The sequence below is a fragment of the Apis mellifera genome, linkage group LG3 (assembly GCF_003254395.2).
Source record: "Apis mellifera strain DH4 linkage group LG3, Amel_HAv3.1, whole genome shotgun sequence".
In the NCBI taxonomy this organism is placed as follows: Eukaryota; Metazoa; Arthropoda; class Insecta; order Hymenoptera; family Apidae; genus Apis; species Apis mellifera.
The window spans coordinates 11,822,976-11,838,087 of record NC_037640.1 but is presented as its reverse complement, the minus strand read 5'-3'; the positions used below and the strand labels follow the sequence as shown (position 1 = coordinate 11,838,087).

The window sequence follows — 15,112 nt, the reverse complement described above, 5'->3', positions numbered from 1 at the left end:
AAGATTGGTCCAACGGCGACAGCCTGTAGTTTACACGTTAAACGAATTCAATGGACGGTAAATTGCGCGCTGATACTTATTGCCGCATTTATACGTCTCGTGATTACCAAGGCAACGCGAGTTTTGCCATGTTTTACACTTTCAAGGTATATTCTATTCGCGCACGATTGTTCACGGTGCGTTAAATCTCGTTTTATTTCACCGAGGATACCGAGGATAGAGGTGGCCTCGCTTCCCTTTAAAACGTTACTCCTATTCAGCGAGATTTCGTTGAACGTCCGATCTGTATCTTTTTCGCCTTTCCGTCATTATAATTATTTCTCATTTTTCTTCAGCGATCATATTGTTCTATGTTCGATATTGTTTATGCGCCTCTCCTTTATGCGTTTTATCATAGTTTACCCTTTCACGGTGTATTTTGCTTCTAGACAACCTCTTCACGGTGTATTAAATCGCATTTTGTTTTTATGTACATAGTATATCTTCTTTTATTTTCTTCAACCTCTTATTTGTGTTCCATCTAACGCGTTATTCACTTTGCTTCTTCTTCTTTTTTTTTTTTGTTTCAATTTTCAGAATATTTTCTGAAAATATTAGTCTTTTTATTGAGCGATAGAATTGTGGAAAAAAAATAAAAAGAACCGTTTTACTGTTCTTTGTAATTCAATTTCCGTTTAAATATATTAAACAATTTAATAGATTAATTTTAAAAAAGTTATTGATAAAAATATTAATTTTGTTTTCAAATACGCGGTTGAGAATTTTTTATAAAAAAAAAAATTCAAAAAGGGTTGCTTACTTGACGACTTGAATGGTGTGTAAGGGGAGGGGGTGGTGGAAGTCTAGTGGGAGATTCGCGAGTGCTACCGGCTCAGTATCGTTCGACCATTGGTCAGGTGTGTTTCGCAGATGGTACAGCGATTATATAAGTGTGCTCGATCAGTGAATTTGTTAAAAAAAATATCAAATTGTATGAATTATCCTGTCACGGATCGACAAAATTTTCCGTCGAATTAAAAACACGACAAGAGGAACGTGTAATCGTAAAGTGACAACAATCTATCATCGAACGATCTTTTCTCTTCAATTTTTTCTTCACGCGATGTTTACGGTAATCTCTTGGTCTCTAATGTGACATTCGATGTAAAAAGTGATCAGTGAAATATCGTGGACGTATGATCGTGTCGACAATATTCTCGAGCGTGACGAGTTTCCATCGGCGACACTCGAATGACGCTGGACGAAATGCTGAGTTGACGGTGAGTGCACTTTTTCAAATTCCATGCTGAAGTTCGACATATATGTATCGAATCGCGCGGCTTGCGCTCAACTTCACGATGTTAATTCGTTGACAGTTGATCCTCGCTTTTCTTGCAGTATCCAGTTATATTTATTTATATACGTTCTTTTTCTCCAAGACACTTTGTCCGTTCTGAATATTACATCATTGTATGTATATATATATAGAAAATTGGCATGACGTAATAGTTTAAATATGTATAGTATATGCATTGTAAAGTGAGTAGGACTGATATTTGATCGATATGTTTTCATTAGTTACCAGATGTAGAACGGTTGATATTAAATAATATTAATCAAAAAGTTAGTGAAAAGAAGAAAAGAAATATGCAAATTCATGATGCAAAATTTCGAATTTTACGAAGGAAATAGTTTTTTATTATATATTTGAATTAAAATAGATATGATTTTTCAAAGAATAAATACTGCATATTATGAGATCATTTTCATTATAAAGCATAAGGATAAATTTAAATTCAAGGAATAAACGCGATCGAAACCGGTTGACGAATTGTCGAGGCGTATTTTGAGACACGAAAAGAATTATTTTGACAGATTTATTAATGCTTTTGTTATTTTATTATTTTATGTTTGTATTTTATAATGCATTACAAATAAATTTATAACTTATGAATTAACCTTATAATAATATAGAAGAAAAATTTGAATATTATTTTATTATTATTAATTATATATTCTTTTACTTATTCGTGACCTGTAATTGTCAAAAAATTATATTTTTATATGATCGAGGCAAAGTTTATTAAAAGAAAAATATTGGATCCTGTGATATCATTAGAAGATATTCTTTTTTCGTTATCCATTGAAAAAAATCTAATTTTAAAAAATTCGTCGTAAAAATATCAAAAATTTTATAATAATTCGTTCCTTTCCACTTAATTATTCTTTTTCAATGCATTCTTCTCTCATCGAAACAATATCAATTTAACCTATAAAATACCGTAGCGCTGCTAACCTATAAAATTTATATAACAAAATAAAAACATCTATATTATATTCATTTATTATTACAACAATTGTTGAAATTATTTTTATTTATTTAGCCTGATAATCGTGCGAAATCTTTATCTAACAATTAACACGGAATGCAATTACCATTAACAAAATAAAGAAATAGACGCTTCGTCCTTTATACTCGCGTCAAAAGGAAAAAGAGAAGAATATGTCGCGTGAAATGGACATCTGGTGTTTATAAAACAGACGGATCTTGGCCGGATTCATACGTAATTATTCGGTACACAGGACGGTTCGCACGTCAATGATACGCATTTCGAGCCCGTGGCGTGGTCGGACTCATTGTCGTTGGCGGTGACAATAGGGAACAAAGTAAACGGACTCGTTCACCGCGACCGTTATTCATTGTTATGCGCCGTGACGTGGACCACGGCCGCGTTTAGCCTCGTTAAGAACAATTAAAAGTAACCGACGAACCGAGTATTGCTTAATTGCCGCCCGCGAACATTCCCTTCGAGAGCCCAAGGAGCCAGCCTTCAACCTAACCTAACAACGAGCAGAGTCAAAAGTTGCGTGCGTGCACGGCAGCAGTGGTAAACTGTGCGCACGTGGTAAAACAGTGCGCGAAATCACAATGGCGGTTTTGCTCCAGTATGCGAAGAATCGGCGAGTTCATTGTCCTCATTTTTTTATTCGTTTTAAATTCGAGTAAATCCACTAACGAGTGAATTTGAATCGAGATAACGATTTCATCGAGAGAAGAATACAGCTATAACGATTAAAGTCATTTTTCATTTTAAATTTATTACACGAATTGATCGCGGCAATTAACAGCCTTGTTAACGATCCTTTCTCCTCCTTTGTGAACCGTGCCACAAGTGTTGCGTGCCCCAACAAGCAAGCGTTCATCCTTTGTCCCAGTGTTCGATTTTCCTTTCCGTCCGAAGTAACTAGTTCGTGGAAGATACAAACGCTGTTGTAAACGCTGTTGACCGTTAACCGGATTTTCGAAAAATTTGCAGAATTCCCACGAAACGGAATCTCCTCTTTTATTCGTACAAGGTATTTCTTTACCGTTTCTTTTTCTACCACGGATTCAGACGTTCGTTTCGGTAACGAGGACGTGTTATGCAAATTTGCGGATATTGTAGCTGGCACGAGAGAGAGAATACGAATATTTGTGTTGGCAGAAATTTCTAAAAAAAAGAGACCAAGCATTGTTTAATTTTCCATCTTTGGCGAAATTGAAAGCCCATTGTTCGAAGATTTTTTTTTTTTTTTAGAAATAACTAAAGGGAGAAATCGAAACAAATTTTCGAGGATAATTTTTCTATTTTTATATCACAGCGTGAAAGGATGAAAAAAAATATGTTTTCTCGATCATCCGGGAATAGGATGGACGCGATTCAGCGGCTCGTTAATAACTGGTCAAAGAAATCGACGATGGTAGCGATTAACGAGTCACGATTTCTCGACGAAGTATGCTTTCATCTTTAAACGGTGTTCACGATAAATCAGCACCTTAAAACTGCCCTGTTCTCCGCCAACAACGGTCTCGGCCTCCGTTATCTATCGCCGCAGCGTGCACACTGTTTGTCCGTGAAATCCTCCCTCTGATTTACTATCCGTTGTCTGGTATTTTCTATCGAATTGGGAAAAAACGTTGGATCGGCAAAAGAAAAAAGAAACTAGGGAGAAAAAGAAAAAAGAAAAAAAAAATTCTAGAAAAGAAACTGTTTGGTGAAATTACGACTGCACGGGTAAAATCACGGGTTTCTAAGGTGAAACGTTTATAATACCGCGTTACGATATTATCGACCATGCGATTAGGCCACAGTTGTGTTTGTACGCGAGATCTCGCTTGTTGTGCATAGGGGAAATTAAAGCGTTATTAGCTCAATGCGGTTAATTTGCTTTTTTTTTTTTTTTTCAATTTGTATTATTGAATTTTGTTTTTTAACGCGTTAATTATTTACGAAAAGGAATTTTTTCTACTAGTTTGTATTATAATATTCATTTTCCTTTTCTATTCTTTGCTTACGTTTCTTGTGTTACCATCGGTGCTCGTATCGTTTAATATATAATTTCTCTTACGCTTTGCCACGCGATGCGGTTGTAAATACGTCGTAACCCGGATACCCAGTATCGAAATTTTTTATGAATCGTGGCGCACGATGGTTCATATTAACCGGTCACGATCCTTTAATCTTTTAGTCGCGTTAGCTTCTTTAGCCGCGACGTAAGCTGCTATAATGCACGTGCGCCACGTCCTCGTGGCTGGGCGAGTATATAGTTGCTCGATTACGGCGTTAGAGGGACGAGCCGTGCACAACAAAATAGTAATGTTTACTCGCCATCTTGTTCACCGCACATGTTGCGTATTAAAAATAACACGAAGTACGAGGAAACCTTGACAAGTTATCGCAATAATAAAAATTTCTGTTTATGTCTTTCGAAGAATTTTATACGTTAAAATATTTCGGTTATTCTTTTTTTCAAAGGAAAAATTTTAAAAATAGAAATCGTTCAAATAGCTTTCTTTATCTTGCATCTCGAACTTCTAAGAATTAGCATTAGGTTAACATTTCATCGTAAAATCGTAAAAGGGTGTATTACCTCGAACGTTAATCCGGATTGCAGCCACTAAAGAAGTTGATTTACAATCGGCCAAAGTTAATATGTTTGCAAATATGCGGATTCCTGATTTGTATCGATAAACCGTATATATATATATATAATTAATCCTTATCCTCTGAATATATTTTAAAAAAATTTTTATAATTTTTAAATGGAAAATTTATCCAAGAATATATTGCCAATTCTCTTTTTCTTATTAACGAATGACGTCACTGCGAGACAACGCGACCAATAACAATTAATCAATTAATTAAAGAAACAAGATTTTTCTTGATTCTTCAAGCATTGATGAATCCTATCGAGAGGGATGATAATAATATTCTAAAAGTAACTTACTTAACTGCCGCCTTTATTTTTCAACCACCTGCCCCCCTCCTGATTCGCCCTCGCCCTCTTATGGCGAAGAAACGGGAGGGGAGGGGGGACACGTCCCGTTGCTGGACGCGCACACACACACATACAGGGATCCACCTCGCCTACTCGCGTTCACGGTTATGCTTTATTTATGAGCGCACCGATACTTCCGAGCGCGGACAAAAGGCAAAGAAATATGCCTCGCGTGGAAAAGTAGAATTCCAATCGCCATTCGCGGCGGGCACGCGTCGTTAAGGAGGGATTGTACGGAGATGCGACTGTTCTTCTTTTCTCTTTTTTTTTTGTTTTTTTCATTACATCGCTTCGAATTTGTATTTCTCGAGGATATTTTTTTTTTTTTTTAATGGTTAATCGAGTTTGTGGATGGATGGATCACGCGTGTAACTGTAATTTTAAGAAGTGGACGGTTGAGCGTAGTGGTTTCTCCGTCAAATGGTGGATTTGTAACGCGAGATTTGCAGTCAATCGGTTGTGTACAGTTGGCGTTATCGAAGGGAAACGAGGGCGAATAACAATTCGGTTATGAAGTATTATTTCAGGTATTCCTCGATCGATAAGAAAATTATTTACGATCTCACTTTTTTAAATAGAAGTGTTTACCTTTTATTATTAATATTTTTTTTTTTGTAATATTACAACGGTATCGATTATCGATTAAATATACGCGCTCCCGATGAAAAGAATCCTCGAGTTACAATCGTTCCTCGACAACAACAACAAATTATCGCGCAAAAACAAGAACAATGTTACAACATTACATGACTGGAGACCAAGGCATCATGAAGCGAAAGGAACTTTCTCGGCTCGTTTAGAAATAAAATGAAATAAAATAAAATAAATTTAAAGAAAAAAGGGGGGGGAAAGAAAGAGAGAAAGAAGAGGGGAAAGAAGAAAGAAGGCAACCCTCGTTACGTGTTATAGGAATAATTTACGATATCGTAAGCCCGCTCTCTCCACTTTTCTCCACGCGCGTAGGCCGGAGAATTTTCCATGCTAAACACAACACTCCCCGTTGTACAACGTTTGTAACGGGTTTCACACACGCGCCCGCGACGGTTGCAAAATAATTGTTAAACAACAGGTGAGATTGTTGAGACATTATTGCATACTTAACAGGGTAGCATGTTAACAATAGGTTTTTTGCAAAAGTGTGCAGAGTGCGCGCTCCTTCCTTCCTGCTCGCCTGGTAACATTAATTTATTGGCTCGGTTTAAAAGCATAGCGCACGCCCTCGCGCCCGCGTTACAAAAATCTCGTTTCAATGGCATGCGGCGTGCAAAAGTATCAAGTTCAGAGATACGCAGAACCGATGCTCTCTTCATTTCCATCTTGAGAATAGCTTCGTGAAAGGCACCACGAGTTGAAAACCGATCAGTGTAAACAAACTGTAATTGCAAATTACATCACGACCCTTTTTTTATCCCAACTGAAAATTCCTTGTTGCAACATTGTTCGATTAATTTTCAAACAAAGTTGATGAACTCTGAAATTATCTCTTAATTTATTTTTTAATAATTACGATTTTTTTCATAAAAAGTTAAATAGAATCAATAATGCAAAAGATTGTTCCATAAAAAATGTTCCTCAGAATTAAAAAGGAAAAGAATAAAATTTAAATGTGATATAAATAGTTACATTTATAAAATACGTTAATCGATGTTCAAACTTCATAATCAATTTACTTTTAATAATTTATAATATTATATATATTATAAATTATAAATATATATATATATAATTATAAATATATATATATAAATATATATATATTTATATATATAAATATATATATATAAAAATATATATATATATATATATAAATATATATATATAAATATATATATAAATATATATATATTTATATATATATATATTTATAATTATATATATAAATATATATATATTTATAAATACGTTAATATATGCGCGTACGTTGCCCGTTCACGGCGCAGATAGAAATAAAAGCAGGATTTTTGGCGGAATGTTGCACGGGACTGGACGGACGAAATTTCGTTTCGCCCGTGATAATCGATGGGACAAACTCCTCCCTAGCACGTGGTAAACGGTGCGCGGCGCGCGCCGCGTAACGCACACCCGCCCGCCCAATGCATGCATCTTAGCTCGCGTTACTACGCGTGTGTCGCGACGCGATCACGTGGGTCGCGAGACACGCGATACAGAGGCGCTGCTGCACTCCTTCGAGGCGATGCTCGCCTGGTAGACGAGCGATCAAGACGTTTGCGCAAATCGCTCGCCGCGCGTACGCACGAGGTACGCGCTCGCGTTCCTTCGCCGCGCATATGCGACGTACGTACACGTCCTCTCTGCTGTGCCGCGCATACGCGCCGTGACGAACGGAGAATCGTTCCGTTCCCGCGAAACGAATCTCGATAGCCTCGCGTACGGGAAAAGAAAGGAGGAAAAGTGAATCGGTTCGAGCGAACGTTTTCTTTAAAATTCCTTGTGACTTTTATTAATCGAGATTCCTGTGCTTCATCTTGACGCTATATGTATATATATAATTTTGCCCATCTCTGAGAGTTGGATTAACGTATTGTTTGAAATAGGAAGGAGGCTTATTTAACGTGAAGTGTGGATATAAATTTTGAAAATAGTTGGATTTTAGTTATGAATATTATTTTAATTTATTTTAAGTAACGTTTCATTACTTGTATAAAGAAATTGTATGTATAAGGTATAATAGAAGGTTTATTATTTATATTAATAGGAAGATAAGTTAAGGATAATGAAATAAATGAGATTTTTTTCTTCTCTGACATCTTCAATGCATTCCTCCATTGTCTTTATTTAGTATTAAAATTTAAAATTGTTAATTCTTTTCATTATAATTTTTATCGCCATTGAACATGACATCAGTGTTATCTCCATATCCTGATATTCTATCGCAATTTTTCTACGTTTTAAAAAATATTTCGTTCGTTTCTTCAATCTCGATTTGGAACGAAAAATACCTTTTACCTGTGCTAATTATAGAATATAAAATGTTGGAATATTTGGATATCAGTGAATTCAGCCGATTGAATTTTTCAACAATTTTTTAAACATAACTTTTTTTATCGAGTATCGAGTATCCAATTATACATCCAGTATTGATTAAATTATAAATAATAATTGAAAACAAGAGAAATATTTTCATCTCTGCAGAAGAGGGCGCGGAATTTTTTGCAAAGAATAATATTTTTATCAATCTTTCGATATATATATATATATATATTCCGTGTCTGTTAATTATCGCTTATGTAATCTCGAAAGGAATACCCCTCGAGCTCGTTAATTTTCCATCTTAACAAGATGTGTACGTGCCGTTTAAATGGTAATTACGCGCACGAATTAGCGATACAAGGGGACGTGGTCACGTGCTGACGAGAAGAAAAGTAAAACCTGTATTAGAAACGGTGGCCATCTTTCTTTCCGCCATTACCGTTCTCAACCGCAAACCAAGATATCTTTATCTATAAAGATATATATACATATATATATATATATATATATATATATATATATATACAATCGAGCTTTCGAAAGGAATTCGAAGTAACACAGATGGAATAATTATTCAAATTGTTTAATAACGTTTAATTATGGGTCAATGGATAACGCGTACGTGAAGGTTTCGTTATTATCGGCTTGCCATTAGAAGAAATTATAATCCCGTGTAATTTTAATCCAACGATAATTTTCAATGGAACTGATAGGTTGTGTAAATAATTTTATGAAAACGTTGACACACATTCCTTCGATACTTCGATCGATTGAGCAACCAGCATTCTCCGCGAACTATTTGATGAAAAATATCTTAATTTAAAATTCTATATTTTTTTTTTTTTCGTTTAATCCATTTCCTCCACTTTCCTCGTTTCCACAAAATTTCCAATTTTACGGTATTTATGTATATATATATAGATTCGCAAGAATCTCGCACGTAACGGATTGCGCGGTCCATCGAGTTCGTATTCGTATAACTCGAATGCTTAAAATCGGGGACGGAATGATAAATCGCGAAGCGGTTGTTGCGGCGGCCATCATTTTTCGCGATTCTTTTTTTTTTTTATATTCGCAACTTTCGACGAATTATTTATCGATCGTTCCTCGAAAATCCTAGAGAAATTTTCTCTAGAAAATTTCGAGAGTTGGAAAATTAGGAATTTTTTTTTTCTTTTTTTTCTCGCTCGATGAATCAACGGGATGCGTATTTCTCATTTCACGGGAAATTTAAGGTCATCGAAATCGCCAGTCATCCAGAAAGCCTGGACGAGCTTCGATAATGCATGAATCCCCTTCTTCTGTTCGCGTGAACTTTAACGGAGCCAACGAGCCAGCCATGATTTTAACGCGTCGAGATAATTAACCTCGCATTTTTTCCCACTTTATTCTGTTATTAATTAATTGTGACAAATTGTGTAGAAAAAAAAGATATAATTTGTTCTGCGTATAAAAAATATTTTATATTCCGTTGTTGTTATATCGAGAGATTCGTAATTCAAGTTTTTTTTTTTTTTTTCTTCAACTTTAGAAAAAATTAAAATTGGAAATGAATTTTTGAATGAATTCTTTTGAAAGAGATTATTTTACTCGATGCTTGTAATTGCCTTTTGTAATTGTGAATATAGTATAATCTCTTTTTATATTGTATAGGATAATACGTTTGATGAATAGGAATATTTTTTTTTTTTTTTATTCTAAGATGGCAACAATGGTTTCTAATTTCCTCGGTTAAAAATTCGATACAAAGCCCAACCGTTCACAATAAATGTTGCGTAATCTTTTCCTTACCCATAAAGATGGAGAATTCCATCATCATCATCATCATCGTTATCATCATCTGGTTTCATCGTTTACCCGTTTCAAGAGTTTTCGAATAATATTGTTATTAAGAAAATTGTTGGAATTACTTCGCTTCTTGTCTTAAAAATCTTAACAAAAAATCTTAAATAATTCTATTAATAGATTATTCACAGAGAAAAATAAACAAATTGTTGCGTTAAAGCCGGTTTGATTTAAATAAACCCTTCTTCCTTAGGTTACGTTCACTTGGATTGAATAAAAAAAATTATTAAGAGGACGGTTAATCGACGATAAAAAATAATTGACGATCGAAACTTGTCCAACAGTTGCAAATAAGTGATATGTTTGATTTTATGATTGCACGCTTGTAAAACCGTGTATATTATTGCAGCCTGGAAATCTGAAAATCATCAACAGAAAACGATAATTATAGTTAAATCTACCATGTGTTATTCTGCCGTTTTAAATTTACCGTATAATTATCTTTGTAATAGTTATGCCTACTTGATTATTCAAAAACGCGCTTTACAGTTACCACAAACCACTTAGTTTAACGCTTATATCGTTTATCCCGACTTTTTATTATTTGCAATGGAAAATTCAAACGATTGTAATTATTTTTTATTGATTCAATATTGCATAATCTCTCGGCCTGTTAACGATTTGCAATACATCTGATCCAACAGATATAGCAGAAATTTTTCAGTCGGTAAAAACGGATCGGGACGAAAGTTTCTATATATCTTCGTAGAAACACCAACTGCCGCCGTTTCACGCTGGAAAGAAGTTTCGCGGGACGGCACAGGGGCAAGAGGTGTCCTTCGCCAAGACCATTTATCCCCACCTCGCACGCCTTTGTTGACAATCCTGACACCACACGCTTCGTAATATAACTATAGTGGAAGAAAGAAGCTATAATTTGAATATTCAAAATCGTAAAAATTATTTTTCATTTACGAAGTTACGTTAAGATAATTATTTAAGATTGGAATATTTAACGAAATTATTAATTATTTTCATGAATTTAGCATGCCCCTTATTCACATACGTGCAATTATTATTTTAACTACTCGAATACGAAATTACATTTATAAATTAAACCATCGTTACAAATCGCATTACGTATATTATGAGAAATAAAAAAATTTTTATATTATTCTCGATTAGAATTCTCTGGATTCTATGCCTTATGCTAATGCATCCAGGTAGGATGTATCCCTATAGACGAATACATAAATAGAAAGAAAAAAAGGCGTTTCCAAATTAAACGATTCCATTAGTGAACAACACATTTACGCACACATCGATATCAACCAATATCAAAAACCAAATCGATGAAACGATTTCCCTCGATCGATGATACGTATTTCACAGACATTACGCTTTCCAAAGAGGTTAATTCCGAAGGCACTAAATATAGCTCTATCTCCATAGTAACATTCTTCACCGGAAAATAATCGTGAAAAACAACTGGAATAAATTCTCTCTCGATCTCTTCGACCAAATCCAAATCCTCTCGTCCTTCTGCCGAGAGAATAGAGGCTCAGCCGGTCACGTTAACCGTTATGACCACCATTGATTCCGATGTCACTGGCATTTGGTATAGCAAAGCGGCGCACGGTGCGCGCACGAGCGACGTGGTGGACGACTCAAAGACGAAGGGTGCATCCAAAGGACCGTCAGCTGCACGTTGATGTCTGGCGCAGACGTAATGCCACGCGTGTATCCGGAGAACAGAATGCACGTGGCACGTGGCGCAAAGTGTCGCGACTTTTGTGCCATTACACGCTCTGCGTGAGAACGGAAGAAACACGCGTGCTCCCCTTCCCCCTCCCCTCCCTGCTTGCTCCCTCGGTCAAAAACCGCGGGAATACGGAACGCGTCTCGAGCGAATATACATGAAATTTAGAAGTAGAAAAATGGAAGTTGATCTCGGTTGTTGTGCGTATCGATTTTAATACGAACGAGAGTGTAAGTGAAGCGTTTCTGGTTACTTTAGCCTCTTTCTCTGGTAATTAATTAGTGAAATTTAATGAACCAGCTAATTATATCTAAATATCAAGCGGAATAATTTTAAATTCTTCTTTGTGTCTAAAAAGCGCAGATATATTTCCGCATTGTTTTTCTTCGATTATACAATAATTACCGATTTAATATAATTTTTTTCTTATCATTAAAAGAAAGAATAGCTCGTACGTGAGAAATAAGATTACGATTGATCTTAAAATTTTCGATAAACGAGCGAAACAACTTTTATTTAATCTTTTTCTTTTTTTTTCTTTTTAAAGCAGACGACAGTAAAGAAGATAGAGGAGGAGAGATACAAATTTCTGTTGTGCAGAGTTAGTAGCAGGCGAAAGCCGACGGGGTCGCGTGTAAATCAAAGTCGAGGCCATTAAATTCTAAACTTACGATAACACGTGAACTTTTTTCCTCGCCTAGCTGTGCAACGTATCACCATTGTTACCGAACGAGCGAGACAATGGACAGATAATACGAGGCACGAAGAACGGGAAGAACAGAAGCGGAAAAAGAAGCGGAGGAGGGGGAGGAGTGCAGAGTCTCTCCAGCGTCTCTTCTTATAGAAAATGGCCCCTGGCTGTCCATCGGATCGAACGTATGAGATATGGCCGGCCACGATTGCGTCGTGTCAACTTCTCATAAAAAAATCACCCTGAAGAGAAAATATTCAATCTTCAAACGATCCGTTTTGCGTTCGAGAATGAGAAATACTTTTGCCAAGTAAATTTCATTGATCCGACTCGAAACACGTTCTACCTTCGTATTCATTATTTTAAATATTTTCAATTTATCTCGAAATTGAAAAGATTCGAAATCTATTAAAATTACGAATTGTATATATTAATGAACGAGACGATCTCAAATTTATGATCGATAAATCGTGATAGAATGCGGTTAAGAATTTTCGATATCATAATGTAAGAGATAAATCTGCAAACATCTCGTGAGACGAAAAAATTAAATAGCTAATCTTCTCCTCCCCCACGATTTTTCTTCGAAAATTATTTCATATCATTATAAGATAGTTATAAGGAGGAAGGGAGGGGATATAATCTCTTTATCAAAGTAATAATATTTACGTTTTCGAAAGCGATGCATTTTCTAATGCATTTTTTATCTTTAATCTCGCGGAGCGCGATAAAAGAAGAGATGTTAAAATATTGCGATAAATGAAGCGAATTCTTTGGAAATTTTTCCAACAGGCAGGAAAATAAAGATGAACGGATTCTTGGAAATGGAAATCTTTGATGGAATGTTTTCAAATGTTAAATGTTTAACCTTTTAACGATTAAAAATTCAAAAGCAATCGTTTTTCCATCAATTTTTTTATAAGAACATTATTAAGAACATTAACAAGTCTTGAAAAAAAAAAAACAAAAAAATGTAGTTTTAATAAATAAAAATAAAGATAATTGCACCCTACATTTAATCATAACCAAAATTGCAGGTTTCGTAATGAAAAAAATCGTTCTTTTAAACTTTAACAACTTAACTCGGGCGAGCGCGGTAAAGTTAAAATGGCATCGAACTTCCGAAAAGTTGAGGTTCGACGCGAACTTGCGTTCCAGATCACGAAATTTAAACCGACTCTCGCTCCATATTTCGTTCCATTCCCCCTCTCCAATATATTTTCGTATAGCATCTTACTATCCATGGCTGCACTCGTATTCTCGCTCTGATTGGTCGTCGCCTATTTTCCTACCGCCAATACCCTATCGCGTCCACATTCCACGTCCAACAAGATTGATTTTCAATTTAATTTCTTAAAAATCGTGTACAAATCGTCTTATTGATATTGTTTTTCAACGCGTGTTCAAATATATAAAATAAGATTGATTAAGAAGATAAACGAATCGAATTTTAATTACTTTAGAAACTGTTACGAAATTCAGGTCGATAAGTATCGAATTAATATTCTTTTAACGATCATTCCGCTCTGATTTTCACTCACGCATTCCGCATTGGTTGGCGAGATATTAACCAGTTGGGAGAATTTTAAACGGTCTTTCTACTTTTGTTTGTTTCCTCGAATTGGAAATCCGCTTTGAAGATAATTATCGTGCGTTACCGTGTGTCACCTTGAGTGAAGCGCGAACGTTGTTATTATCGCACTTTCCTACGATTCATCGTTGTTACTGTAAACAAAGGTTAACGAATAGAATTTGTAAAGTAAAATGTTATTAAATTTAACTTTTTACTTAAATAGGTATAGTAAAGGAATAATAATTCGTGATGATAGTAAGAATTATTTTTGAAAAGTTGTATTTATAGGTTAGTTATTAATGATAGTAATAATGAATATCTGCTTGTAAATTCAAATTTTTTAACGTTGGAATTTCACTTTGACGATTTCAATTTTTTTAAATCTGAACAGGCAGAAGAAAAATCAAATCGATTCGATAATTATTATTAATATTTTTCTTAAATTCTTCGTTAGAAAATAGAATGAGAGAAAGGCAGTATGTCGACAGAGAAAATTTAAAAAGATATATCGGTGAAGAGAAATAGCATTTCGAACGAAAGTTACTTGTTCTATCGTAATTTTCCACTTGAATCAAGTAGGAAAAGTTTGGTGAAACGAACGAGATTGGATTACGCGTGAGTGAAACCGTTCATAGAACACGGATCAGTAAAATGCGATTGTACTCTACTGTTCAAAGAATTCTTATCATTTTCGAGCTCTTTGAATTCAACGTGAAAAATATTGAGAAATATTTTTACCCAATTAAACGATAAATTTTAATCGATCGATGTTCCAACAAACGATTCTTATATTAAATCGATTAAATGAAAAGTTATAATCATATACAATACTATCATTAGACAATTCATTTTTAAACGATAAATTTTATTAAATCGATGTTATTGGCAATTTGGATTTTTATATCAAATAAAAAAATTATAATCGATTTCCATTATAGCATTGGACAACTTTCACGTTAAATGAAAAATTGTAATCGATGTCCAATATCCTGTCGTTATATCGATTTTTATATTA

The 15,112-nt window shown here is 34.8% G+C and overlaps 1 protein-coding gene and 1 long non-coding RNA gene across 3 annotated transcripts in view; one reads left to right on the top strand and one right to left on the bottom strand.

The window, feature by feature from the left end:
- The window catches only part of LOC724886 (uncharacterized), a 41,373-nt gene that overhangs the window by 9,077 nt on the left and 17,184 nt on the right, over nucleotides 1–15,112 (top strand). The window contains exon 1 of one of the 2 annotated variants that reach the window (XM_006568388.2): nucleotides 897–1,259. The exons of the other annotated variant lie outside the window; for it this stretch is intronic. Coding sequence (XP_006568451.2) covers nucleotides 1,176–1,259 — 84 coding nt within the window. The 5' untranslated portion in view covers nucleotides 897–1,175. Of the gene's footprint in view, nucleotides 1–896; nucleotides 1,260–15,112 lie in introns of those variants that run through there. 2 annotated transcript variants of the gene reach the window in all.
- Nucleotides 9,122–10,734, bottom strand: LOC102654297. Its single transcript, XR_003304457.1, has 2 exons — nucleotides 10,597–10,734; nucleotides 9,122–10,492 (listed from the first exon to the last, which is right to left on the bottom strand). It is a non-coding gene; the product is annotated as an uncharacterized LOC102654297 (long non-coding RNA).